The following is a 23,297-nucleotide window of genomic DNA, read 5'->3' as shown; positions in this document are numbered from 1 at the left end:
GCGAAAGAGATAACTAATGAGAGGGGGGAAGGCCTGAGATGACAGGGAAAAGAGGCGGGGGATCTGCTCAGCGATCTGGTGTAATGTTGGGGTAGATCTGGTCAGGCAGGTGCGGGAGGCGGCATCGTGGCTTCCTGTCTCAGATTTTGGCATATACGAGGCTTCATGACAGAATATCATACGCTGATATGGCTGGTGATGTCGTCAAAGGTCAGCGGTATAATGTGCGATCTGTCGCGTGACAGTGCATGTGACGAAACCGGCTATGAGCTTAATAGCACAGAGGTAGGTACACTTGGTGCATCGAACAAAGCCATGGAAGAAAGAGAGAAATACGTCAGGATGTGGTTTAGCATGAGGAGCGAGCATGTGGGGTTGAGGTTTCTCCGCTGTCCTTAACCCGATCCAGAGTAATTCCGGGGAGGCCTTACACAGTATGCTAGTGTGACTCATTTGTCGATATCTCAGTCGAGAGGGTTAATCCTCAAAACCTAGAACCTCACCTGTTATTCTTCAATCACAATGAGCGACTCGGGATATGTCATTCTCGAAGGCCTGCCGACACCCCAGGTATATCACGACATACGAAAACTCGCAGGTCTCACGCCTCCCCCACTCGAACCCATTGCAAAGTCCCTCGCCAACTCGTTTGCTTGCTTCCTAGCCTACGAACGCAAACATATGCTTAACGACACAACCCCGGGACCGGAGCAAACGGCGGTCGCGATGGGGCGTCTATTGGGCGATGGAGCGTTATTTCTTCAGGTCTGCGATGTCGCTGTGCTCCCACAACACCAGCGTAAGGGACTAGGGGGGCGCATCATGCAGACGCTGATGGATTATGTCGACGAGAACGCACCGCTTGCGTATGTGAGCTTGGTCGCGGACCCAGCAGGGCAGAAACTATATCCAAAATTTGGGTTTAAGGATGTGAAGCCGAGTGTTGGCATGTTCAAGATGAGGGGCAAAAGGATCCAAGATGAGGCAGTCGAGGAAGACGTAGGAGAGGTGTAGGAGTTGGTGTAGATGCCAATCCAGTCGTCAAGGGAGTGCTACAGCGCACCCGGATACGCATACTTTGGTGTCTTCTGGTTGTTGTAGGGGATGTGACTAGAGATGATTCTTCCCAAACCACGATATCAACGGCGAACAACGACTTTCCCAAACGCGCTGGCGGGGTGTGTGATATGTGAAGGCGACGGCTAGGTAGGACGATTATTGCGGGGCATTGCGTCATGTGTAACGCCTGATCAGCGATCGTTAATGCTGGAGCTCACAACGCGTCGAAGGCTCAGAGCTATCAGCCTTATGTAGCTAACTTCTCCCCTCATTCATTAAATACTCTTTTATGTGTGCGGTAGAAGAACCGAGATGTTCGCCGTGTTGCGCAGGTCCTGCTTGGCTGCTCCAAGCCAAACGACTGAAGGTCGCCCGCCAGCGGTATGCACATCTACCGCTGCGTACAGCATCTTCGACGCGAGGCTCGACTGCATACATGTGCTGACTACCCCTTCAGCTAGAAAACCTGCCCAACGAGCTGCTACAGCTCATCGTCTCGTTTTTGTCTACGCCCACGCTCAAGAGCACCGCGCTCGTGTGTAGGACACTCAATCGCTGCGCAACCAGTGTACTTTGGCAGAATGTCTGCCTGGTCGATGAACGGAGACTCCACGTGAAGGAAGGTCCTGTTGGCTCGTGGGAGGAACGCGGACCCTACGCGTCAGATGAGCACGACGATACCCCCATCATACAGAAACTCTACATACTGGCAACGAATCCCACCATCGCGGCCAAAGTGCAAACACTCACCCATCGCTGCCACCTCCCCACGCCCAACATATTCAACGAGCTCCCCCGAACCTACTTCCACGGAGAAAACCTTTCGCAAGATGATCGTCTACACATTCTGCTCAGGCTGGCCATACGGAACCTCGTCAATGTGCACACATTGAGGTTGATATATGGGCACTGGAGGCTCACAAGCGCACTGATTATAGGTTTCCTTGACCAGAATCGCCCGCGACGCATGCCTCTCCGCAAGCTGTGGTTGGAAAGCTGTACCTTCTCCATCTCGACGATGCAATTTCTTCTACCAGCTTGCGCAACAGGACTGGAATCAATTCGTATTCGGCGCATGAGAGAGGAGGCGATAGGCACTACGCAGCGGAAGGGCATGGATTTCATGGACTTCAAACTTTCGCGAGGAGGTCAGCCCTACCAGATGCACAATGGCGCAGGCGGTTGGGTTGAAACAACGTTGCGTTTTGCTGAGAAAGGGTTGCCGGAACGATGGCATCATCCGAATGGGCCAGAGCTGAAGGCTAAGGCAGCAAAACTTGATGCCGCAATTTGGGCAACGCTCCCTGATATCAGAGATTTCGTCGATGCGTATCAAAGCGAGGTGGACGACATCAGAGTTTCCTCGCCGACTGTAGAGCCTACCCGTTGGCTGTTGGGATGTTCGGCGTCGACACTTACCAGCTTGAATCTCGACTGGATTCTTTGGCGCCGAAGTGAAAACGATTCCTTCGATAACACAAAGAATGTCTTGAATGCTCTCAGCAGAATGAGATTTCCTAGCCTCCGCGCTTTTCAGATTCGAAACGCCGTAATGCCACTTACAAAACTTCCTGATGACGTGTTCCTGTTGGAAGACACATTTCTCACATTTCTAGAGGCGCATCCAAAGCTTCAATGCCTGGGCTGGCCTCTAGATAAGATATACAGTCACGTAAAGCCATCAGTCGAGACACAGAGCCGTGCACAAAGATTGATTGCGCACCTGGCTACAGTGTTGACCGACCTTCGCCTTGACACCTGCTATGTAGGCCATGGGGAACCGCTCACAGACGAAGGTAGGACCACCGAACAGCGACAAGAACGCATTCGTCGGAGGAGATTCATCGCCGACTTTGCCCCGCATATGAGGAGGCTACAGCAGATCAAACTAGAAGGTGGCATCCCCCGAGACGAGAAACGAGAGATACTTAGAGCATTGCATTGGTGTCCCTTGAAAAAGATTGTTCTCATTGGCGTATCATTTCCCGCGGGAAACACGTGGGGAGACAAGGGGCGCGAACTCAAAGAACTTGATCCAGGGCAGAGCTCAGATACGGTGTACAACCTGGAAGAGGAGGATCTCGACGCTATCCTCGAAGCCTACAGAAACGGCTTCACCGTATCAGAAGACCACAACAACTTCGAGCCCGACTACGACGGGCCATCTCGGGCCCCTCTCCTGCAAAACATCGCTCTCCATCATGCCGCCACAGTCGAAGAGCTGAAGATATGCGGCTACAACGGCTGTCCCATTCTCTCGCAGCAGACTGCAATCACGCGCCCACTCCTCGCACCGCTCCGCCACTTCGCTAATCTGCGCCAACTCGTCGTGTCTTTCTGGCTGCTGACATGGTTCGAGAATGCATACCGCGACTCCGAAATCATCGGCTCCTGGCACGATACCCGTTCACCCTCTTCCACCGCTCTGGTCGTGGTCACTCCGCCCACGTCCCCAAGTCGCGAGCACCCCGTCGACCCCGGCCACATGCCGCAGTTCAACCCCACAGTCGTGCCTCGTCAGCATTTCAACCGCTGGTCTGTTGCGCTCAAAACGCGTTTCTCGCCTTCAGCCCTGGCATATCGCGTCGCCCACGATATCGCACCCTACCTGAGCCCCGTGGCGAAAGCGAGGCCCGGTGGCGTCAGGGTGCGCGCAAGCTTCTGTCTCGGCGCTACGGAAGAGAGGAGAGTCGCCAAGGATATTTTCGATTTGGATATCAGGATTGGGGCAGATGATCAGGTGTTGGAATATGTGGGGCCGAGGGAGGAGGGCGAGAAGGGGAGGTGTTGGGCGAAACTAGAGGAGAGGCGATGGTTCTAGAAAGAGTGTATTGATGTTCTAGTCTTTCCCGTTGTTGGTGGCGATTGTATGATATTTGATAGATGGAATAGGCGTTTTGCTCTTCTTGCGGAATCTTGCTCTTCAGGTATGGCTGGCTAGCCGTGCGGTTCTGAGGCAGACCATATTATTCGGTACATTTCAATAGTTCATGACCGCTGCTGTATGTGAGGAACTTATGTATACTGGCTGACTGACTGGCTTGATCTCGATTTTGATGCTAGACGAAGAAAGTTGTCTATGCATTTATCTCTACTCTCAGCTGATATTCACACAGCTCTACGCAACTTCAACCTTGAACGTAAACGCAAACTTGAGCTTGGAATGTGGAAGAGAGATGGTATTTACATGAACAGTGGCGAAACAGAGGACGGTATATACATGAATGGCAAAGAGAAGGGGAACATGCTGAGTATGTACAAGGAAAAGAAAAACATGTGCCGAATATATACACAAACCGAAATCCATATACCACCACCACCATCAACATGGCTTCAAACGCTGTACACCTTCACAGAGTTGACAAGCCAGTAGCTCTACACTCACATCAGCTCACACCTTAAAATAGTCAAAGGAGGATACTCACATCACCAAACGACTGCGGCTGCGACGCCACATACGCATTACAGCTCGGATTAATCTGAGAGCACGCCGTCTGACCCCAGACCCCACCAGCCCAATCCCCACAAAACGAGATATCAAACACGATATTCAAGTCCCTAAACTTCGCGTCGAAATCACAGCCCGCGAAGCTCGCCATCGGTGCGCCCCAGTTGCCAGGATTCGGGTTCCCGCTGCGGATATTCGCCGGCACGTTTCGAGACGCAAAGTACCATACCTTGATGCCGGAGCTCGTCCAGAGCGTGGCGTAAACGCCGCCGCCGTTGGCGTTGAAGGCCGTGCCGTAGGAGGTCGCGGCGCTGGATTGCACGCCGCACCCGTTGTAGCCGCCGCCTGCGCCGCAGTCGACGTTGCTGGCTCGGTGGCCGGTTTCGCCGCCGGCGCCGACGGTGGGGGTGCAGCCTGGTGAGGTGTGGAGGGTGGCTTGGTTGTATGTGTTCTGGTGCACGCCTTCGTAGATGTCGATTTCACCCTGGTTGGGCCAGTTGGGGCCGACCATCCAGCTATGTGGGAGTCAGTGTGAGGAGAGTTCGAGGAGAAAGGGGTAATACAAAGCTGGCCATGACCCGCAGGCACTTCCAGGAACGTGGGCGAAGTCGGCGATGACGAGTGCGCGGTTGTACGCTGTTTTGCTTTGGACACGCACGCTTTTGCGGCCTGGACCTTGCGGGTTCAGGAATGAGGTTGAGTCCACGCCCATGTAGAGTTGTTTTCCTTGCGTCTTCAGTAGACCTAGCTGTTGAGCTTGTTGTGCGTTGACGTATTCAACGAAGCCATCTGTATATTATGTTAGAATTTGAGGGTGAAAATGTACTCGTACTCCTTACGTGTAGGATCAGCTATCTAGTTCATATTAGCTAGGTGTGATAGATGGGTTGTGGAGGTCAAGTACAGCCTGAACATCAAACTTGTTTAGCCAGTTGCTCGCATCGTATGTGTCGATCAAGCTGTAGGCTGCAGCAGTTTGAAAATCGGAAGTGGGAGAATATGTGCCGTTGGGCCAATATCCGGGCCCAGCTGGGAGCGCAGTGATGTAATGTACAAGGAGTGTCAGAGACACAACAACAGTCTTGGACCGCATAGCTGGGTAAAAATGCAGCATGATGATCGTTGAGTTGTACAAATATCATGCAGAGCATGCCGTGGGTCCTTATAAACATATCCGCGATCATAGACTCTGGGTTGGCAGTGTCTCATACCAAGATGAAATCCCTACTCTAACATGTAAATGTGACTAGCTTCTCAACACCATATTGCCAGTATTCATCAGGCGTGGCACGGAAAATGGAAGCGGACGTCTGGCTCCGTTGCGAAATCATCTAAAATCAATCAGTCTGGGCAGGGAACCATGTCAATGTTGGGCAACCAGCCTTTGCGGCGAGATGTCAAGGCTTGAGGAGACAGTGTGAACATGTCGGCTGATAAATTCCCGTGTGCATGCTCCTATGGTAGTAGTGTTGGTCAGCTTTGCATGTGAATGTTGTTACGAGACGAATAGCCAAGGGACATTTAGCGAGAGAGTAGTAGTAACAGGGATCCCTAGACAATGCATGCAATATATACTCTATTTTGTTTGGGAACTTGCCACGGTCAGTATAGTCCTGGTGGTGGCTTAGTGAAGAAAGAATATATAGAGAGCGAATGTACGCAGCGCTCCACAACATGTTCTGGACTATCGTAACATTGTATCGTACAATTCGCAGCATTTCAGTACTCGTAACCATGGCCGGCAAGAAGTGAAACTCGAGTTTTAGAAAGATGATCCATGTAAAGAGGCCCAATCGACGGGCCAGAAACGGAGAGTAACAACAGAAACGGCAGGGACAATTGAACTCGTCTGAATTCAGTCTTATCAAATCAAAAAGTATCGCATAACCCATGCTGAGAATTGCGAGATGAAAGCATGAAAGGTCTTGTGTTTGGAAATTTGGAAGTATGAAATGAACTGACGTACGTGCCCCGCCATCAGTCGCTGGGCATCTGACCGTGAAGGTCACAACGGAGATCATCTGGAAGGCACGTGCCTACAAAGACGTCGCCAATACTCGCGACGCCTTATTCGATTGAAGATGCATGCTTGTGTGGGACCTACTTGTGCACGCGCTGAGCCCGCGTGGCAAGAGGTAGCGGCCTTACAATGTGTTGGGCTGCTTCGCAGTTGCTGGCCTATAGTTACGATAGAAAAGTCGAGTTGAAGATACAGAACCAAGGGTTATGCCGTGTTGAGGAACTTTAGGAGACTTGGGCGCCACACTCAGATTGAGAGCAGAACGGATATGTTGGCCTATTGGAGCAGGTCTATGGTCACGCACCAGTTCCTTTTACTCGCCCAGGAGATGACACATAGAGGACTGGAGAATGAGGGTTCTTTGGGAGCAGGGTGAAATGAGTTGACGTGATGGAAGTGCCAACTCTCAGGGAGAAAGTTGTGCATGTAGCCTTCCTCAGCCAAAAACGACTATTCCGTATTTGGACCTAGCGCCTTTTCTTCCCTAACATCCATCACGAGAAAGCGCCATTGGAGAGGCCCGAATCTCTTAGAAAATGTGTCTCTTCGTCATCCGTTGATCAAGGTGTCAGTCCTCGAGTGTTTAACTCGATTTTTCGAAAGGATACCACCACAAGTAGACTGTTTCTATAGAAGGTACGCTCAAAGACAATGCACATAAACCTGAACAGTACTATACCGGTTTACGATTTCTCGACATGATGGCTTCTTTCATTTAGAGATTCATACAAAGGCATCGACCTCTAGAAAGTCTACAACCAGTTTCTTGTGAGGGAAATATTCTAATGTAGTAGCTGAGTAATCTTGGATATCACACACAATCTATCCCAAGAACTGTTCAGCACAAGAAACAAGCACTGAACAATTGTATTGCGAGTTTTGAGAAGATATTTGTTTCCCTCTTTCGGCATTGTGCCATTGTTTGATGTGATGTCAAAACAAGAAGCGACATAAATATCATAAGGTTATTTAGTTTCTGCGTTTCTTCCTCGATAAAACCTGTCAACTATATACCAAAATCTATATACCTTGATTCCCAGATTACTTCAATTTTCTTCAGTTTTTGCATCTGCCACTAACTACAATGTCGATGCAGTCCCAGTGCAACAGCTCCCGTTCACCACATTGTTGTCACATCTCGAAGCACGTTGCCAGTTCTTCGCACGTTGTGCATTGACAGACATAACTGTTCACAGATATAGAACACAGTCACATTCACTCCTCATTGTAGCGCAGTAATGGAGGCCTCAGTGGGTTTATCAATGACCACTCGTAGTATTCCTCCAGCAAACCAACCAATCCCATAATCAACTGCAATACAACCACAATCAACATGGCCACATCAGTAATACTGTTCATGGTCAACTCAATGCTCTTCTACGCTGGGTTTATCTCCAAGACGTTTGCGACGACCACTGTGGATGGGCCCATCATCCTGGGTACCATAGTACTATGCCTCATGATCCTCTGGACTAGCTTCCTCATCTTCGATGTTCGGCGTCGACCAAATCCGCCATCCACCCTACGATCTCTCGGACTCCTTTGCCACAACATCCCGGCAGCTTTCTTCTTGGGCACGGCTATCGTTACTCAGCACGTCAATGATAAAGCTATGTTCGTGTTCGGAGCTCTCATGATCTTTCGCTACTGGCGGACGCTGGTCAATGTCTGGTATTGGTTCCAGTACAAACCAGCGGTCGCCCCCACTGATTTCAAGATCACTTCAGCGGATTGTACCGTCATTGTGCCGACTGTGGGTCCTGTGGGAAACACAGTGTATGATCAGATGGTGACCTCAATTCTGATGAACCACCCAGCTCGCCTCATCTTTTCGACCAATACCGACTCCGCCGCCGAGCAGGTCAATGCCGCCCTCCCCCTCATGTTGGCTGACATCGCAGCAGGTCACACTGTTTACCAGAAGCAGCATGGTATCGGGCCTATAGCTGTGACAACCGATATCAAAGTACTAAATGCTCGCGTTTCAAATAAGCGTCAACAAGTGGTCCACGGCTTCAAGGGCGTCGAGACAGATATTCTGATCATGGTCGATGACACCGCTATATGGCATCCTCGTTTCCTTGAAGCTACGCTTCCAGCCTTTGCTTCCGAGAAGGTAGGGTTTGTCGGTACTCGGAAGTGGGTAAAGCGCCTACCTCATCCTTATGACCCCAAAGCGAACTTTTTCGTAAGCTTATGGAAGCAGTATCAAGCCGGATTCTGGAATACCATCGGTGGTCTCTATCTTGTTCGCCACAACTTCGAAATCCGCGCGACCAACGCTGCAGATGGAGGAGTCTTCTGTGTTTCTGGCCGATCAAGTCTTATTCGGACCAGCATCGTGAACAATGATCGCTTTACAGACGCTTTTCTTCACGAGTATATTCTCCACTTTGGCGACCACTTTCCTGGATGGGGCCCTGTCACCGCCGACGATGACAACTTCTTAACACGTTGGGTCATCAACAACGGCTGGAACGTAAAGATCCAGTGCTCGGAGGAAGCGACAATGACTACGGTTCTAGGCCAGCTTCCTCTGAAATTCCCTGATCAGTGCAAGCGCTGGAGTCGCACCACCTTCCGCCAAAACCCGATCGCTCTCTTTGTTGATCGGACTGTTTGGTGGAAGTGGCCTCTAACGGTTTGGACGACATACTTCCCGTGGATGTATAACGCGGCGCTCGTTTGGGACAGCCTCTCAGTATACGCCTTTACTCAGACCAACCTGTACGCCGAGTCCTCTCGTCGTGTCTTTATGCTTGGAGGCTTAGTCGCGTTCATCTGGATGACGAAGCTGGTGAAGACGATCCCGTGGTTCTGGGCGTACCCTGTGGATTTCTTCCTCTACTTTCTGCTCCCCGCGTACCCCCTCTTCACCTACTACCATTCCTTACTCAAGATCTGGACAGTATTCACGTTCTGGGACTTGGCTTGGTCTGGCCGTAAGTTGCCCGCGCGAAATCAGTAATCGACTGATGGGTTTGGCGTGATGGTGTAGTTCAGGGACATGCATGTCCTCTTCCTTTCTTTCCTTTTGTATTATCTCTCCGTCTTTTTTCATATTCACGGTAATAGATCGCTGGCGTGTGACGGTTCTGACCTTGTCACATATAACCATGTAGGTAGCACGTATTCGTGGTACGAATGAAATAGTACATTACAAACCTCATACTATCTATTTTGACCATACTGACAGAGAGTCCAACAGGTGAAATCACAGAGGCAGTCTATCAATCGTGGAGATGGTAACAGATGAGATGAATTAGTGATGAGCGTGGAAAAAGAATGAGAGAGGAGTGAAGGGAAGGCCGAGCCGGCATTTCAAGTACGCTAGCAGTCTTAGCGTGCGCTTAACTGATGATCTTTTCATCACAATTCACGATCTTCCTTTGATTCTAAACGAGCTTCGAATCACAACCAAATCCGCCCTATTACCATCGCTATCAGAGCTTTGCCGGACTCGTTTCCTCGGTTCCAGACGTAGTGGGGCGCCGCGAGACGCCGGGCACCCGCAAGATAACTTTCGCGCACAGCCAATCATGTCATGAAACTCCAAAATTGCTGTGACTGGGCAAGCCCCGAAAAGTCAACACTCCCCAATCGTTCTGGTTATTTGCGCTGTCACGGCGAGGTACAGAGCGTGGCAGCATGGCTTGGCTTCTTATTGCGACGCGCTTGTCCTATATAGAGATCTTAATTTACCTTTGTTTTGTGTGAGTGTATGCAGTCCGCGGGAACCATCCATCGGAAGAAACGATGGGAACTCTGAGCAGAGTATATGAGGTTTGGCTAAGCTCACTTTATTCACCAACGTCGCTGGTGCGCTTTTGTTGGTTCTATCTGTCACTCATTTTCTTTCGATTATTCATTCATTCATTCACACTATGATTTATTTTTCGACACTCTTTCTTATCGTTTCACTTAGTGCTACTTTGAGTTATGCGGCTCCTCTGGCTGGCCAGAAGAGGGGTATGTCTATTCATCCCTGCCATCGTAATAGATATGAGGCATTGACATGAGACAGGTATTGATGCGAGTCTTCTCAACACGTTTAATTTGATGGAACAGTATGCTTCCGCAGCATACTGCGCAAGCAATTTCGATTCGCCAGGCGACCAGATAGAATGCGGTTCAGAAAACTGTCCGTATGTACAGATTGCAGATTCTACAACAGTAATCGAGTACAATAGGTAAGCGCTCTATATCCACTACATTCCATGGGAATCTCGTATCCCAGTCACCAACGAGGCTAACGACCATCAGACAGGAAACCTCTACCGACGTCACAGGATTTGTCGCAGTGGACCACACAAACAAAATGATCGTCGTCTCTTTCCGCGGCAGCTCAGACGTCGACAACTGGATCACCAACTTCGACTTTGATGATACGGACACCGATCTCTGCTCTGGGTGTACGGCGCATCACGGTTTCTGGAACAGTTGGCTCGACGCGCGGGACCGCGTCCTAGCAGCTGTTAAAGATTCACGCACCACTTACACCGACTACGCAGTGGTGGTTACCGGACACTCAAGCGGCGGCGCTGTTGCTGCGCTAGCTGCTGCTCAACTACGTAACACAGGCTACACCGTCGCTCTGTATACGTTTGGATCGCCAAGGGTAGCGAGTAACACGCTGAGCGATTATATAACAAATCAGCCAGGTGGCAATTACAGAGTCACACACTGGTATGTAGTCGTTTGTATTAGATATATCTGAGCTATCACTAACGTCGCATCTTCACCTTCAGGAATGACCCAGTGCCCAAGCTACCGTTGATCATCCAGGGCTATGTTCACATTAGTCCCGAATACTACATTAATAAAGGGAATAAGAAGGATGTGAACGAAGGCGATATCAAAATCTACGAAGGATCAGTGAACCTGAAGGGGAACTCAGCTTGGCTCTTGGTAGATGTGGAAGCCCACAGATGGTACTTCAAGAGCGTATATGAGTGCGCTGCTAGCAAGACCAAGCGAGGCATCCTAGAGATAGGCGAGGGTGGAGGAAGTGTGGAGGTGTTTGCCATGTTTTGAATTATGTAATTAACTATACCCAGGACGTAACGTGTCCGAAGCTCGCATCGACGACTATAACAGTATCTAATATCAGTCAACTTCTGCAATATCCTCTTCCTTCGCCAATTCCTCACCCGTATGCTCTCTCCACAAATGTTCCACCAGCGCTTCGACGCCTCGGCATACCGTATCCGCTTCCTTGAACTGTGCGCACAGTACGCATGCAAAACCGCCCCATTCTCTATGGCATTTGATCACAAAGCGAGTGCCGACCATGAATTTCCGTAGCGCACCACGTCCGTGTTTATCGTGCTTCTTTCTGTCGTTCATAACAACCTCCCAGGCTTTTCCGGGTCGTATAGAAGCATGTGCGTGGCAGAATGGGCATTTGTTGTTGCCACCAGTCTTGTAGTTGTCCACCAGGGGAAGTTGTAGGTCGCCCTGAAGGTCTCTGGCATAAACGCAAAACAGTTTGTTCGCGTGCGGATGGGGCTTGGGCTTTGATCGTGGGATCAATGTCTGCGCAGAACCTGATGAGTCGGAGCTCCGGCTTCTAGCTTTCCTTTTCGGCTTCCTATTACCAGTATTTGTAGAGGGCTCGTGAGGTCGAGGAGCGTGCGTTGGTAACGGGAAAGCACCTGGCATAGGTCGGTGTACTTCTGGCTTTTCTGGCTGAACATGTACATGTATGCGCTGGTATTGCATCTTCAGTGCTTGGATCGCAGCTACACGTGCAGAGCGTGTTGTTTGAACGAGACGGGCCAGGTGCGTATGTGAGGGCAATATGTAAGTGCTCAGCATTAGGTCTGAGTAGATGCTGAGTAGAGTCTGTTCGAGTTGTATGATCTGTGATTGGAGTTGAACTTGCGTCATCACTGTCCACATCAGTGTCTGGACAAGTACTTGTATGAGCAATACGTACAGTCGCCTCGCGCGAACTTCTCTCCCAGTTCACGATATCCGCGATCGTACTCGGCTTGGATGTAAAACGACGACGTGGTAAGGTCCTTTTCATCGCTATCACCATAATGATCCTTTCTTGAGCCGACCTTCAAATTCGGGTGGTGATGGCGATCCCATGCATGGTCTAAGGCCGAATCGCGACGTCTTCGGGATTGAGTGCGATAGTGATCTTTCGTATCATCTTCTTCATCATGTCCCCTGCGTTTCAACTTTCGGTACAAATCGACAGCAGAGCCGAATGAGCTCGTCAAGGTGCGGACAAGTGAAACTACAAGTACAGCTTCCTGCAACGTGCCTTGGGTCTACATAAATCGGTCAGTGTTTAGTATCCCAGGTGGTGCAACATGTGTGCTTTGATGGATGATAAGCTGGCAACAGTCAAGAAGTAGACTTACCGTCTTTATCGCAGCGTGCGCGTCGACTTCCATCTTCTGGTATGACATCGAACTACTTTGAATCGAGCTCGACTGGTGGTTTTCAATCTTCTCAAGATGATCTAGAAAGCAAGGCAATGTATATCAGAATTACTCAGACGATACCATGCAGTGGATAAGTTCAGATCGTTTGTGGGTTAAGAAGCACGACATGTAGTGAACAGCCCAGATTTTATTCGGCGGCTTACAGAACAGATACGACACGAGCGAAAGCCAGATGATTTAACGACATAGACATATTTGACACCGAAGAGACTCACCGGTCAGGCAACCATTTCTAGGTCAATCACATTGTCACGACCGAACCTCGTATCTGTTCTTACGCTCAGCTGAAAACTGCGCCTGTCGTTCATCACGCACGATTGACCGGTTGGGGGGTCGCATGTCTGCGCCTCACCATGGTAGCGTCAGACTGACTTTTGGCGAGTGCGAATGTCTGCAGCTCCCAAGACCGAGAATGAAATTGGGAAATCGAACTTTGTTCGCCTTTTTTATGTATGATTTCGATACCGTGCGATGAAGTTCTATTAAGTGTAGAACCGTCACGGTCCTTGTCAACCGTCCGTCGATGAGCTCCTAATGTCTCACCGAGCGACACGTGCACATGTCGCATGCGCAGTCCTTGGGTTCATAAACTGTCTTTCCTGCCCTTCATGGCTTTGTAGGAGATGACCTTTCCTCAGTGCCCATGCACAACGGTGAAGACATACGATGCCAGCGCGAACCTGAGAGGACTCGAGACGCTTTTAAGATCGGAAGCGTTAAGCGATCATGAAGCGTTTCATTGAAGGATTCTTGATCTCAACAGTCGAGAGCGCGTCGAATGCTATTTCTATTGACGAGAGGTCTCAGGAAGATATTGTTTAAATTTGAGGAGGATGAAAAGGTGTTGCGATGCTTGATTGCAGAACTCAGTACAGGTTTAGCGTGCTTGGCGATTGGGGTGTTCCCGCGTGAGCTTCAGGCACTCACCACCTGGCCAGCTCCGTCATCAGTCATTGCGCTCTGCATCTGCAGCGACCTCGACGGTACTATTCGGGCATCTCCGCTCTCGCGCGCCGTCATGAAATACGCGCTCGCTACGTGTCAGTCCGGCCCGACTCGATCGGGACATGGTCGAGGCCCACTCAAGCGCTTCGAGTTTCAAGCCTCATAACCGATTCGTGTACACCGCTCGCCTTGTAAATATGTACCACAATAAGCGCTCTCGTGGTAGGTATTATTAGTGGCTTGATGTTGGATTCGCTATGGCTGCGCCGCATGCGCATTCTGCAAAAAGAGAAGCGTTCGCTCGCTGCGAACCATCAGCCGCATCTTTCGCATCAGTCCTGGTGACTGTACTACACCGCGTGATAGACGACATCAGCAGCAATCATGACTGCCCGCACCAGTTCACGATGGAACCCATTTCAACGCCACGTTCTTGGCTCGACAGCAGAAGAGTCGGATCAAATAGTCCAACCCGGATTGGGATCGAAGTCGAAAACATGGGCGACAACAGTAACTCGAGTACCGAGTTGGCCTGAAGAAGCAAGATCGTTGGGCAAACACACTTGGATTTCTTGGATTCTTGGTATGGGAGATGTGATATTGGTCTTGCTACCCATCTACTTTATCCGTATGTGTTTGTTGCTGCAACTCTTTGTTTCTACTTACCTGTTCTAGTCCTTGGAATAGCGGTCATCACGCTAAACGGCGAACCTGTTGATGGAAATGTGTTCGCTTCCAAAGTCACATCTGCCATTCAACTTGTCAGTAAATCGAGTATGTGGTTTTGTATGCTACGCTAACTATGACGAGGGTCCAACATTATTCCCAATTATGTTTGCCGCTATTAGTGGCCGTAGTATGAAGATGATTGCAAGATACTTGGCCGAGAAAGGAGCTAAACTCAGTGTCAGTCAATCACCCATGCTACGTATAAACCTAAAGTCTGACATAACCCAAGACTCTTGAGCTACTGGCAGCAAGCCAGTCTGTGTGGGGCACGGTCGAGAGTCAACTGCTGATGCGACGACTAACCTTAGTTGGAGCAAACCTACTGTTTCTTTGGGCTATGTCTCCAATAGGCGGTCAGGCATCGCTCCGTCTTCTGGAAAAGTCTACCAGTACAGCCCAGTACTACACTCCACTCCGATATCTCTCAACGGGTCCAGGCTCTGCGGTCTGGGCAATGACCAGCGGTACATACGTCGAAAGTGACGGAGGACTCACCCAAGTCGAAGCTCTGTATGCTTCAGCTTTGTTAGCTTCTTCTCAAGTTAAGGGTGGACCAGAAGACAACTGGGGCAGCGTCAAGATTCCATATCTGAATGCCTCAAATGCATCGAAAACAGACTCTGACGGGTGGATTACCGTTCCCTCTGATCTCCAGCGTCCCGAGGATTATTCTTCGTTGGTCGGTATCCCTGTTATGGGACGGCCTCTCGATCAAGACGGAACCTTCACCCTGGAAACATCTCAACTCGACGTAGAGTGCGAACCGTTTGTGAGGGTTCCTGCGAACAAATTCAATTATACTGAGTTGGAAAAACTTGTGCCCGGCCAGATTTGGAAGAACATGTCGGACGATAACAGCCCTTGGGGTGGCAACAGTAAGACCATCGGAGGGAAGACTGCAACTTTCTTCCTCCAAACTGATCTCCCACTGACTGATGGTGGGGACGATGGAGATGGTCGCTTCAACTCGTTTACTGGATTTGTCAACAAAACTATGAAAGGCCGGGCCTTCCCGAAACGCAAAATCACCTATGCTTCAAGCTACGGGTTTGGCTTTCAGGGCAATACCACTCTCGGTATCGCAAACTGTTCCCTGGGACAAGTGCACACCGAAACTGTTGTAAAATGTACAATGGACCAATGCTCTGCAGTACAGATTCGACCTTCTCGATCAGATTTTCGTGATGGACAAGTCACGGCCTTTGATCATATCCTGATAGCACAGTTGGCACTTACGGCTTTCCCCAAGACTTTTGGCTGGTCTAGAGGTTCCAACCCAACCGAGCAATTCCTCTTTAATACCTCTTCTTTCCGGCTCGTCTCTCCTACGGCAAACTACGGCGACAATGCTGGTTGGGTAGACCTCTCTTCCTTGGCCCCGGATGTTTTCGCTAGACGATTGGCTCTGTTGCTGAATACATACTATCAGCTCACTATTGCACCAAATGCGTACCTGGGGAACCTACCACAAGCCAACTTCTCGGCCTTTGGTCCAGACACCTTGCCAGTAAAAGACGTCGACGCATATCTACCTTCGAATATATCTGTTAAGAACACCACTTTCCCCAACTGGTACACTCCCTTTCAAGACAAGACATACAACGAAGACCTTTATTTTATTGGAGCAACAACGAACGCAACCATAAGCAAAACACATGACATCTTTGTTTGTAATTTTGCCTGGCTGGGTATGTTATTTATTGCAGCAAGTATAGTCTTTATCACTGGAGTGGCATGCTTGTGTCTCAAGCGACAGACACTTGGTCCCGATATGTTCGGCTTTGTGACGAGTATGACATACGAGAACCAATATGTGAAACTGCCTATTGGGGGTAGCATGTTGGATGCCATGGAAAGAGCAAGATTACTCAAAGATGTGGAAGTCTATGTTGGAGACGTATGTGGCGAAGAAGAAGTTGGTCATATTGCGTTTGCAACAGGAGTACCCCCGCGAAAACTCGATCGAGAACGTCTCTATTGCTGAAAGATGCAACTACCCGATGCTACATGAGCGAGGTTTACTCTGTCGGACCCTTCATGATCGCCGTCCCGTGTCATGTTGTGGCGCAGTGTCGGACAAAGCATTGCCGCGGACTCGATGTTCCAAGGTGGCAACAGGACACAGCGATCCGCGGTCGTGGTGTCCTGGTGGGACTTGGAGCGTCTCAAAAAATAATTTGGACCAACAATGGCAGCCGCGATTCAAGAATTAGCCCCAAGCGAATTTACGACCTAAATATGACACTCTACTACAGCCAGTCGTGTTTGCCCGAGAGAGATACAGACCTTGCATAGGTTCAAGAAAGACCAAGCTTTGAAAGCAACCGCTGTGGAGCAAGACGTGGCTGCAAAGACACGCACCGGTGCACGAAAGAACACAAGCAGCCCACCAATCGACCACGAATGACAGGGGTCATCGAATCGGACATGCGACGCGTCCCGAAACAAGGAGTCCGGACTTTCTCCCGGCCCGCTAAGCGACTTCACCCCGGACCAATGACCGACCGTATGCACCATCCAAACGAAACCTCTACTTAGGACGACAATTAGCACATGGTACCCTCGAGTGTATGCTGGCCATGGCCTTCCCGCTGAGGCGTCCACGCACAATGTACCTGCGTCCACCTTGCAACTGCGTTGAGCTTTCTTTGGCTCACAGCCTCAGTCAACCCGGACTGCCGGTTTCACGATGTAGACGCTCGCCGCTGTGGGGCAATACACGTCTCTCATGCCCATTGTTTTGCGTACGGGCTGTCACCTTCCAGGCCGACCGTTTGATTAGGGGAACGTCAACGGGAACCCTGACAGAAGCAAGCGTGGCGGTGGGCATGTTGCCTCGCACAACATATAAAATGGAATGCCACATTGTCCTACCAAGTCTTCATCCTACAACACATTCTCTCGGCAGCTTCTACATTCTTTGTATTCGCATCATTCTCTTCAAAACTAGCTGGTCTAGTCCTTTCTGATTCATACCACATTCATTTACGCATCTATCGTTTTACGATTCCAACAGCACTATCACTATCACCATCTTCATCATGTCTTTCCGATCAATCATTGTGGCAGTGGCCGCTATTTTTGCTTTCACGAACGCACACATTATCATGGATTCACCTGTGCCTTACAGTGTCGACAAGATCGATAACAGTCCTATCACCGCCTCGCAGTTCCCCTGCAAGTCGCAAAATGGATTTACCGTCTCTACAATGAACAACATGGCAGTTGGAGAGCAACAAACCATTAAGTTCAAGGGTACCGCCGTGCACGGTGGTGGTTCTTGCCAACTCTCAGTTACTATGGACACAGAGCCCACCGAGAACTCCGTATTCAAGGTTATCAAGTCAATTGAGGGCGGATGCCCTGGTGTTGATGGCTCAACCAATGAGTACAACTTCGAGCTTCCGGACAGTATTCCAAACGGTAAAGCCACCTTTGCCTGGACATGGTTCTCCAAGATGTCAGGAGCTCCTGAACTGTACATGTATGTATCTCACACATGATCGTTTGACCAAAAGCCTAACATTGTACAGGAACTGTGCCCCTATCGAAGTTACGGGTGGTGCAAGCGACAAGACCGCTTTCAGTGCGCTCCCAGATATGCTTGTTGCCAACATCGGTGAGGGCTGCACGACTGCTCAAAACTTTGCTACTGCGTTCCCCGACCCGGGACAGGTTGTGGAGAAGGGCGCCACCAACGATCAGGAGGCTCCCACCGGCAGCTGCGGTTCTTCATCTGGAACCACTCCAGCGGTCTCGTCTGCAGCATCCGGCGAAGCTTCTGCTGCACCTACATCCGCCGCACCTACATCTGCGGCAGGCCAATACACCCCAGCTGCCTCTACCGCAGCCGGCGAAGCTTCTGCCGCGCCCACATCTGCAGCAGGCCAATACTCGGCCGCCGTCCCCTCCGCATCCAACGGTGCCTTCGCCCCCGGAGCATCCAGCGCAGCACCCGCCGTATCAAGCGCAGCACCCGTCGCCACAAGCGGCACGCCCCTCCCCTCGACAAAGACAACCCTCCTCACCGTCACCGCCAGCCCCTCGGCCGCACAACCCGTCGCCAGCGGCACCGCCACGCCCGCGCAGCCCACAACCCCCGCCTCCAGCGGCAGCAGCAGCAGCAGCAGCGGCAGCACGACCTGCACCGAAAACGGCGCCATCATGTGCAACGGCACCACCCAATTCGGGCTCTGCAACAACGGCCAGATCGTATGGCAGGCCGTCGCAGCGGGCACTACCTGCTCCAACGGCGTCGTTGCGCGCCGCGCTTACAATGGGCGTGTTACTCGCCCGAGGGTTGTGGGGTCCAGGGTTGTGGTTCCGGGGAGGTGGTAGATGGGAGTACGACGATGAAGATGGAGAAGATGATGATACTGATGATTTACGACGGTGGATGGTTTCTTCTCACTCATACGTTCTTTTTTGTGAGGGATCTGTGATCTACTCTCCACGCTCCTTTTTTGGGGCACTCGGCTTGGTTCCGTGGTTGGGCTTGGTTGTGCTGCTGTGCAGTTTCATTTTTTTATATAGAGGGTTTTTGTCGCATTTTTGGGGCGTTTGCATTGGGTGGGAGGGCTTTGTGGATGCCATGGGTTGTGCTTCACTGGCTGGCTGCTTTTGGGTGTATAAATGGATATGAATACATATATGACTTCATCTTCATCTCCAACATGACTATTGCGTCCAGCACTCCGGTCTTTGAATAAACTAAGTAACTAACAGGCGAGGCACTAGATACACCCCTTCTCCTCGCTGCCCTTCCTTGCTTCCATCCATCCATCTCTATCTGTCCATCTATGCATCCCCTTTTCGCTTATGAATGACATACCCCTCTATTCTCCTCGTCCCCCTATTCCACTCCCTCTCGTGTCCCTGATCCCGATCCCATGATCCCTTGTCCCTGACGTCGAAACGCCAAACGTCCCACATCCCACACTACATGCCACACTCCCTGCGCTCCGCCACACTTGTACCAGCATGATCCCGTCCCGTCTTATGTTGCATTTCATGCATACACGTATAGCATACCTTGTATGTAAGTTGCAGGGATACATTGGAGCAGGTTGCTCAGCCACTGTGGAGTCGGTACAGGGGATAAGTGGCGAAGTAATCACGTTTAGAACACATGGTGAAGTTATAGAAAGAAGAGTGGAGTGTTCACACGTGCCACCACCATCTCTCGTATGTGAAGAACTACCCCTCCCCCCTCTAAAAAGCCCCACCACTCCTCCGCGGCCGTCCAGCCTTCTTCTTCTCCCCCCCTCCCCCCATCACACCCCCTTCCCCCACCGTCCCTAGCACCCCCCCTACCCCCCCATCCCCCTCTACCTCCCTCACGCCCTCCTCCCTAGGCAGCCTAAACGCCAAATACGTCTCCCCCGCCCTCCGACACCTCTGAAAGACCTCCTCCATATACCGCTCCACGACATCATGCGGCCTGACCGCTCTCGCGAGGGCATTTTTAATATCAAAGCTGTCTGTTAGAAGGAGCACGGTGACGGGCTGGTAGAGGGAGATGTGGGGGATGAGAGTTTGGTCGTCGAAGGATTCTATGCGGGGGGGTGGTGTGAAGGGTGGTTGTTGTTGGGGGGGCAGGGAGGGGGTAGTGGGTGGATTTAACGGGGCGGTGGGTGTGGGAGTAATTGGCGTAGGTGTTGGTGTTGGTATTGCCGTTGGTGGCGCAATATCGTCCTTCATCTTCGTAATCAAAAACGAGAGTTTTGCGCCCGACCCGTTGGGTAGCCATTCTAAGATGCTGTACGAGGGGAGGTAGAACATGTCTTGGTTGCCTTCGGTGAAGGAGAATACTAAGGGTCGGTAGGTGGTGCGCGGGGGTGGGGGGGTGTTGTATTGGGGGGTGGGGTGGTGGTATTGTGGCGGTGGTTGGGTGTAGGGTGTGGGGTTATAGGGGTGTTGTTGGAGGGGTGGGGCGTATGGCTTCTGTGGTTGTTGTGGTTGATGCTGTTGCTGTTGCTGCGGGTGCTGAGCAGGTTGGACAGGCCTAGGCGGCGCAGCAACGACGTGTGTCGGCGCGGGTTTTGCCTGCACGGGTGTCGCGACTGGCTTTTGCTGTGGCGGCGCGGCGCTCACTTTCGCAGGCGGCGCTTCGACTTTCGATTTTGCAGCGCCCTTTTGCCCCGCCACTATATCCGTCAGCTCCTGGATGTGGATCTGGAAGAACTCCAGCTGTTCTTTCGTCGCCTGGCCTGCTGCGACTATCTTCATCACGGCTTTGAGCTCGGGGTCTGTCCCTGCCCGCGCGGCTAGCATGTGGATGACGGGGTCGGGCGCGGGCGTCGACGTCGCTGGGGTCGGAGTCTGCGGGACAGCAACGGGCTTCGGCGGGGGCGGTCTCGGCTGCGGCTGCGGCTTCTGGTAGGCGGGCTGTCCATACTGGTGCGGATGCGGGTGAGACTGCTGATGTGGATGCGGCTGCGTATACTGCGTATTCTGGCTATGATTCGGCCAAGCGCCATAACTCGGCGTCTTCTTGGGCAGTGTCCTCGGCACCTCGCGCGGCCCATACAGCCTGATATTAAACGTATGCGGCTCAATCACCAGCTGCGCCTCGGGTCCAACCTGGGGAAAGTTCTTCTGCAGCTCCTTCTGGCGCTGCTGCCTCGCCTTATCCTCATCCGTGCGCTCGGGGACCTTTTTGGGCTGAGTGAAGAACTCGTGGAAGGTGCGGAAATTGACGCCTGACACCCACACGGCGCGCGACTGCTGCAGCGACGCGCTGAGCACCCCGCTCTGCTGGATGTCCTGCCACTCTGCGGCGGGCAGTTCGAGGGGTTGTGGCGAGGGGAGTGTGGGTAGCGGCTGGCCGTCGGTGATGCGGAGGGGCAGCGTGTGCTGGGGGGCGTGGGGCGTGGCTTCTGCTGTTGGCGTTGCGGGTGTTGCGACGGCGCTCGAGCGTTTGCGCTTCAGCGTTGATTTTGCGCTTTTGGCTGGTCGGTCTTTGGGCGTGGGTGTCTCGGGGATTGGGGCGGCTTCCTCGCGGGCGCGCGCTCGCGTCGATCGGCGCGGCTCAGACATGGTCGTTTCTTGTCGGGTCGTCGTGGTGTTTGGACAAGTGCGTCATGTCGAAGACGATTCACGTTGGAGATTCCACGCGAGGCACTAGCTGACTCGGGGGAGGCGCGTGAGATCGCAGTACTGACTCGAGACACGACAGCCAGATAACACCACCAAAATACTACTCAACATGATATACCAAATACAGCGATAATACAACACATCCCCATCACATACACACCATCACACACTCTCAAACGCCCGCCTAACCGCAAGACTAACCTGCGACCACCCCACCACAGCATTATGCCCCCCATACCTCAGCACCTCCAACTCCACCACCCTGTCCCCGCCCGCACTCTCCGCCTTATTATACGCAAAAGCGCCCCTCCTCACGCGCTCACCCCCATGAATACTCCTCCGCTCCTCCGTCGTGCTCGCCCCCTCACCCGCCAGCATCCCACTCTGCAGCGGCGCATACAGCGCCTCGGACTCGCGGAAATCAATATCCTGGTCGTTGCGCGCGTGCAGGATCGTCAGTCTGATCCTGTGCACGGGAGAAGCGAGTAGGGCTTTCAGGCGCGCGAGCGTGGGCCACTCGTCGACGATCTTGGTTGCGAGGTAGTTTGCGATGCGGGGGTAGCCGCGTAGGGGGCGTAGGACGGGGAAGATGCCGAAGACTTTGTAGGTTTGCAGGAGCGATTTTAGGTCTGTGAAGGGTGCGACGAGGACGAGGCCGGCGAATCCTTGGCTGGATTGAGGGGTGGATTTTGCGGCTTGGAGGCTTGGAGGGAGGCTGGAGGATGTTGCGTCGGCGGCCCAGAGCGCGCTCGCGGCTGTTACGGCTGTGCCGAGGCTTTGGCCGAGTAGGACGGTGCGGGACTGCGGGTGCTGGAGGGTGGTTTCGATGTAGGTGAGGAGGGAGATGGCGTCGGTTATTATTCCTGTTTCGGTGGGGATGTGAGGGGCGTTTTTGAGGGTAGATAGTCCAAACCCCCGGTAGTCGCAGGTGATCAGATGAGTGTGAGGGATGCCTGAGATGGAGCGGTAAGTCGAGGGGCGGTGTCCCTGAGCGATATGGCCCGCGTTCTAGAAGAAGTCAGTCATCCATAACTCGAAGTAGAAATGAGAAAACCCGCCAAACTGTCAGAAACTTTGAAAAACGAACGCAAACACGAAAACACGGCCAAAATAACGCAGAAGAAAACGACCATCTGGAAGAAAAACCTACCCCATGAAAATTAACCACAACCCTCCCCCCCTCATCCTTACCCAACAACCTCGCCCCAACCGTCCCCTTCAGCTCCTCAGCAACCTCCCCCGTCGTCCCACCCGTCACAAGCTCACTCTCATGTTGTAGATAAACATCCAGCGGCAGAACATGCCAGCAGAACAATTTCTCTCCATCCGACGTATCAAGCCAGAAAGGTTGGACCTGGCCCTCTGCACAACACATGAAATAATTAGTCTTCTATCCCATAAAATACCCCCATCAGAATATTGACAGGATATGGGAAATAAGAAAAGGTACTGACTAGCAAACCCAAACTCCTCAGGATTCGACACGTTGCCGAAAAAATCTGATTTGATCTTATGCGCGTATAATGCGCTGCAGTCACAC

The 23,297-nt window shown here is 51.7% G+C and overlaps 12 protein-coding genes across 12 annotated transcripts; 7 read left to right on the top strand and 5 right to left on the bottom strand.

Moving 5' to 3' along the window:
* Positions 1-522: 522 nt before the first annotated feature.
* Positions 523-1,014, top strand: P153DRAFT_285328 (uncharacterized protein; the record flags this gene model as incomplete). The annotated part of the gene is made up of 1 exon (XM_033663389.1): positions 523-1,014. The coding sequence occupies one exon, from the start codon at positions 523-525 to the stop codon at positions 1,012-1,014; it is 492 nt and encodes a 163-aa protein (XP_033526718.1).
* Positions 1,015-1,228: 214 nt separating this feature from the next.
* P153DRAFT_189132 (uncharacterized protein) lies at positions 1,229-4,009 on the top strand. The gene is made up of 2 exons (XM_033662426.1): positions 1,229-1,460; positions 1,517-4,009. The coding sequence occupies exons 1-2, from the start codon at positions 1,443-1,445 to the stop codon at positions 3,878-3,880; spliced, it is 2,382 nt and encodes a 793-aa protein (XP_033526717.1). The 5' UTR covers positions 1,229-1,442; the 3' UTR covers positions 3,881-4,009.
* Positions 4,010-4,219: 210 nt separating this feature from the next.
* Positions 4,220-5,976, bottom strand: P153DRAFT_364744 (glycoside hydrolase family 16 protein). The gene is made up of 6 exons (XM_033667668.1): positions 5,890-5,976; positions 5,412-5,838; positions 5,347-5,362; positions 5,071-5,296; positions 4,485-5,022; positions 4,220-4,434 (listed from the first exon to the last, which is right to left on the bottom strand). Exons 2-6 carry the CDS (start codon positions 5,619-5,621, stop codon positions 4,393-4,395), a joined length of 1,032 nt encoding a protein of 343 aa, XP_033526716.1. The 5' UTR covers positions 5,622-5,838; positions 5,890-5,976; the 3' UTR covers positions 4,220-4,392.
* P153DRAFT_189106 (uncharacterized protein) lies at positions 5,587-6,665 on the bottom strand. Its single transcript, XM_033662425.1, has one exon. The coding sequence runs from the start codon at positions 6,526-6,528 to the stop codon at positions 5,905-5,907; it is 624 nt and encodes a 207-aa protein (XP_033526715.1). The 5' UTR covers positions 6,529-6,665; the 3' UTR covers positions 5,587-5,904.
* Positions 6,666-7,637: 972 nt separating this feature from the next.
* P153DRAFT_364743 (glycosyltransferase family 2 protein) lies at positions 7,638-9,795 on the top strand. Its single transcript, XM_033667667.1, has one exon. The coding sequence runs from the start codon at positions 7,861-7,863 to the stop codon at positions 9,493-9,495; it is 1,635 nt and encodes a 544-aa protein (XP_033526714.1). The 5' UTR covers positions 7,638-7,860; the 3' UTR covers positions 9,496-9,795.
* A 143-nt stretch (positions 9,796-9,938) lies between these two features.
* P153DRAFT_364742 (alpha/beta-hydrolase) lies at positions 9,939-11,640 on the top strand. Its single transcript, XM_033667666.1, has 4 exons — positions 9,939-10,496; positions 10,552-10,717; positions 10,791-11,213; positions 11,276-11,640. The coding sequence occupies exons 1-4, from the start codon at positions 10,412-10,414 to the stop codon at positions 11,559-11,561; spliced, it is 960 nt and encodes a 319-aa protein (XP_033526713.1). The 5' UTR covers positions 9,939-10,411; the 3' UTR covers positions 11,562-11,640.
* P153DRAFT_383213 (uncharacterized protein) lies at positions 11,634-12,949 on the bottom strand (the record flags this gene model as incomplete). Its single annotated transcript, XM_033670211.1, has 3 exons — positions 11,634-12,418; positions 12,466-12,808; positions 12,902-12,949. The coding sequence occupies 3 exons, from the start codon at positions 12,947-12,949 to the stop codon at positions 11,634-11,636; spliced, it is 1,176 nt and encodes a 391-aa protein (XP_033526712.1).
* Positions 12,950-13,658: 709 nt separating this feature from the next.
* On the top strand, positions 13,659-14,242 carry P153DRAFT_188942 (uncharacterized protein). The gene has a single exon (XM_033662424.1). The coding sequence runs from the start codon at positions 13,764-13,766 to the stop codon at positions 14,094-14,096; it is 333 nt and encodes a 110-aa protein (XP_033526711.1). The 5' UTR covers positions 13,659-13,763; the 3' UTR covers positions 14,097-14,242.
* On the top strand, positions 14,206-16,936 carry P153DRAFT_188919 (uncharacterized protein). The gene is made up of 4 exons (XM_033662423.1): positions 14,206-14,558; positions 14,606-14,691; positions 14,741-14,836; positions 14,889-16,936. The coding sequence occupies exons 1-4, from the start codon at positions 14,315-14,317 to the stop codon at positions 16,641-16,643; spliced, it is 2,181 nt and encodes a 726-aa protein (XP_033526710.1). The 5' UTR covers positions 14,206-14,314; the 3' UTR covers positions 16,644-16,936.
* Positions 16,937-17,700: 764 nt separating this feature from the next.
* P153DRAFT_275458 (lytic polysaccharide monooxygenase) lies at positions 17,701-18,961 on the top strand (the record flags this gene model as incomplete). Its single annotated transcript, XM_033662936.1, has 3 exons — positions 17,701-18,143; positions 18,193-18,417; positions 18,700-18,961. Coding segments are annotated over 3 exons (930 nt in total), but the record flags the coding sequence as incomplete, so codon positions are not given.
* Positions 18,962-19,870: 909 nt separating this feature from the next.
* Positions 19,871-21,882, bottom strand: P153DRAFT_415851 (uncharacterized protein; the record flags this gene model as incomplete). The annotated part of the gene is made up of 1 exon (XM_033672143.1): positions 19,871-21,882. The coding sequence occupies exon 1, from the start codon at positions 21,695-21,697 to the stop codon at positions 19,871-19,873; it is 1,827 nt and encodes a 608-aa protein (XP_033526708.1). The 5' UTR covers positions 21,698-21,882.
* On the bottom strand, positions 21,809-23,256 carry P153DRAFT_188839 (uncharacterized protein). The gene is made up of 2 exons (XM_033662422.1): positions 22,908-23,256; positions 21,809-22,765 (listed from the first exon to the last, which is right to left on the bottom strand). The coding sequence occupies exons 1-2, from the start codon at positions 23,130-23,132 to the stop codon at positions 21,920-21,922; spliced, it is 1,071 nt and encodes a 356-aa protein (XP_033526707.1). The 5' UTR covers positions 23,133-23,256; the 3' UTR covers positions 21,809-21,919.
* Positions 23,257-23,297: the final 41 nt, after the last annotated feature.

Source organism: Dothidotthia symphoricarpi (assembly GCF_010015815.1).
Source record: "Dothidotthia symphoricarpi CBS 119687 unplaced genomic scaffold P153scaffold_5, whole genome shotgun sequence".
Classification (NCBI taxonomy): Eukaryota; Fungi; Ascomycota; class Dothideomycetes; order Pleosporales; family Dothidotthiaceae; genus Dothidotthia; species Dothidotthia symphoricarpi.
This window is presented reverse-complemented; position numbering and strand designations above follow the sequence as displayed.

What these genes read in the sequence shown, in the direction of transcription:
- P153DRAFT_364744 (XM_033667668.1), bottom strand. Translation starts at nt 5,621, where the DNA reads ATGCTGCATTTTTACCCAGCTATGCGGTCCAAGACTGTTGTTGTGTCT. An exon ending in TGCGGGTCATGGCCAGCTTT is followed by an intron (nt 5,023 to 5,070) that starts GTATTACCCCTT and finishes ACTCCCACATAG; the next exon opens with CTGGATGGTCGGCCCCAACT. An exon ending in AGCCGCAGTCGTTTGGTGAT is followed by an intron (nt 4,435 to 4,484) that starts GTGAGTATCCTC and finishes ATGTGAGTGTAG; the next exon opens with AGCTACTGGCTTGTCAACTC.
- P153DRAFT_189106 (XM_033662425.1), bottom strand. Translation starts at nt 6,528, where the DNA reads ATGATCTCCGTTGTGACCTTCACGGTCAGATGCCCAGCGACTGATGGC.
- P153DRAFT_364743 (XM_033667667.1), top strand. Translation starts at nt 7,861, where the DNA reads ATGGCCACATCAGTAATACTGTTCATGGTCAACTCAATGCTCTTCTAC.
- P153DRAFT_364742 (XM_033667666.1), top strand. Translation starts at nt 10,412, where the DNA reads ATGATTTATTTTTCGACACTCTTTCTTATCGTTTCACTTAGTGCTACT. An exon ending in ACAGTAATCGAGTACAATAG is followed by an intron (nt 10,718 to 10,790) that starts GTAAGCGCTCTA and finishes AACGACCATCAG; the next exon opens with ACAGGAAACCTCTACCGACG. An exon ending in AATTACAGAGTCACACACTG is followed by an intron (nt 11,214 to 11,275) that starts GTATGTAGTCGT and finishes CTTCACCTTCAG; the next exon opens with GAATGACCCAGTGCCCAAGC.
- P153DRAFT_188942 (XM_033662424.1), top strand. Translation starts at nt 13,764, where the DNA reads ATGCTATTTCTATTGACGAGAGGTCTCAGGAAGATATTGTTTAAATTT.
- P153DRAFT_188919 (XM_033662423.1), top strand. Translation starts at nt 14,315, where the DNA reads ATGACTGCCCGCACCAGTTCACGATGGAACCCATTTCAACGCCACGTT. An exon ending in GCTACCCATCTACTTTATCC is followed by an intron (nt 14,559 to 14,605) that starts GTATGTGTTTGT and finishes TACCTGTTCTAG; the next exon opens with TCCTTGGAATAGCGGTCATC. An exon ending in TCACATCTGCCATTCAACTT is followed by an intron (nt 14,692 to 14,740) that starts GTCAGTAAATCG and finishes AACTATGACGAG; the next exon opens with GGTCCAACATTATTCCCAAT.
- P153DRAFT_188839 (XM_033662422.1), bottom strand. Translation starts at nt 23,132, where the DNA reads ATGTGTTGTGCAGAGGGCCAGGTCCAACCTTTCTGGCTTGATACGTCG. An exon ending in TTGTGGTTAATTTTCATGGG is followed by an intron (nt 22,766 to 22,907) that starts GTAGGTTTTTCT and finishes GACTTCTTCTAG; the next exon opens with AACGCGGGCCATATCGCTCA.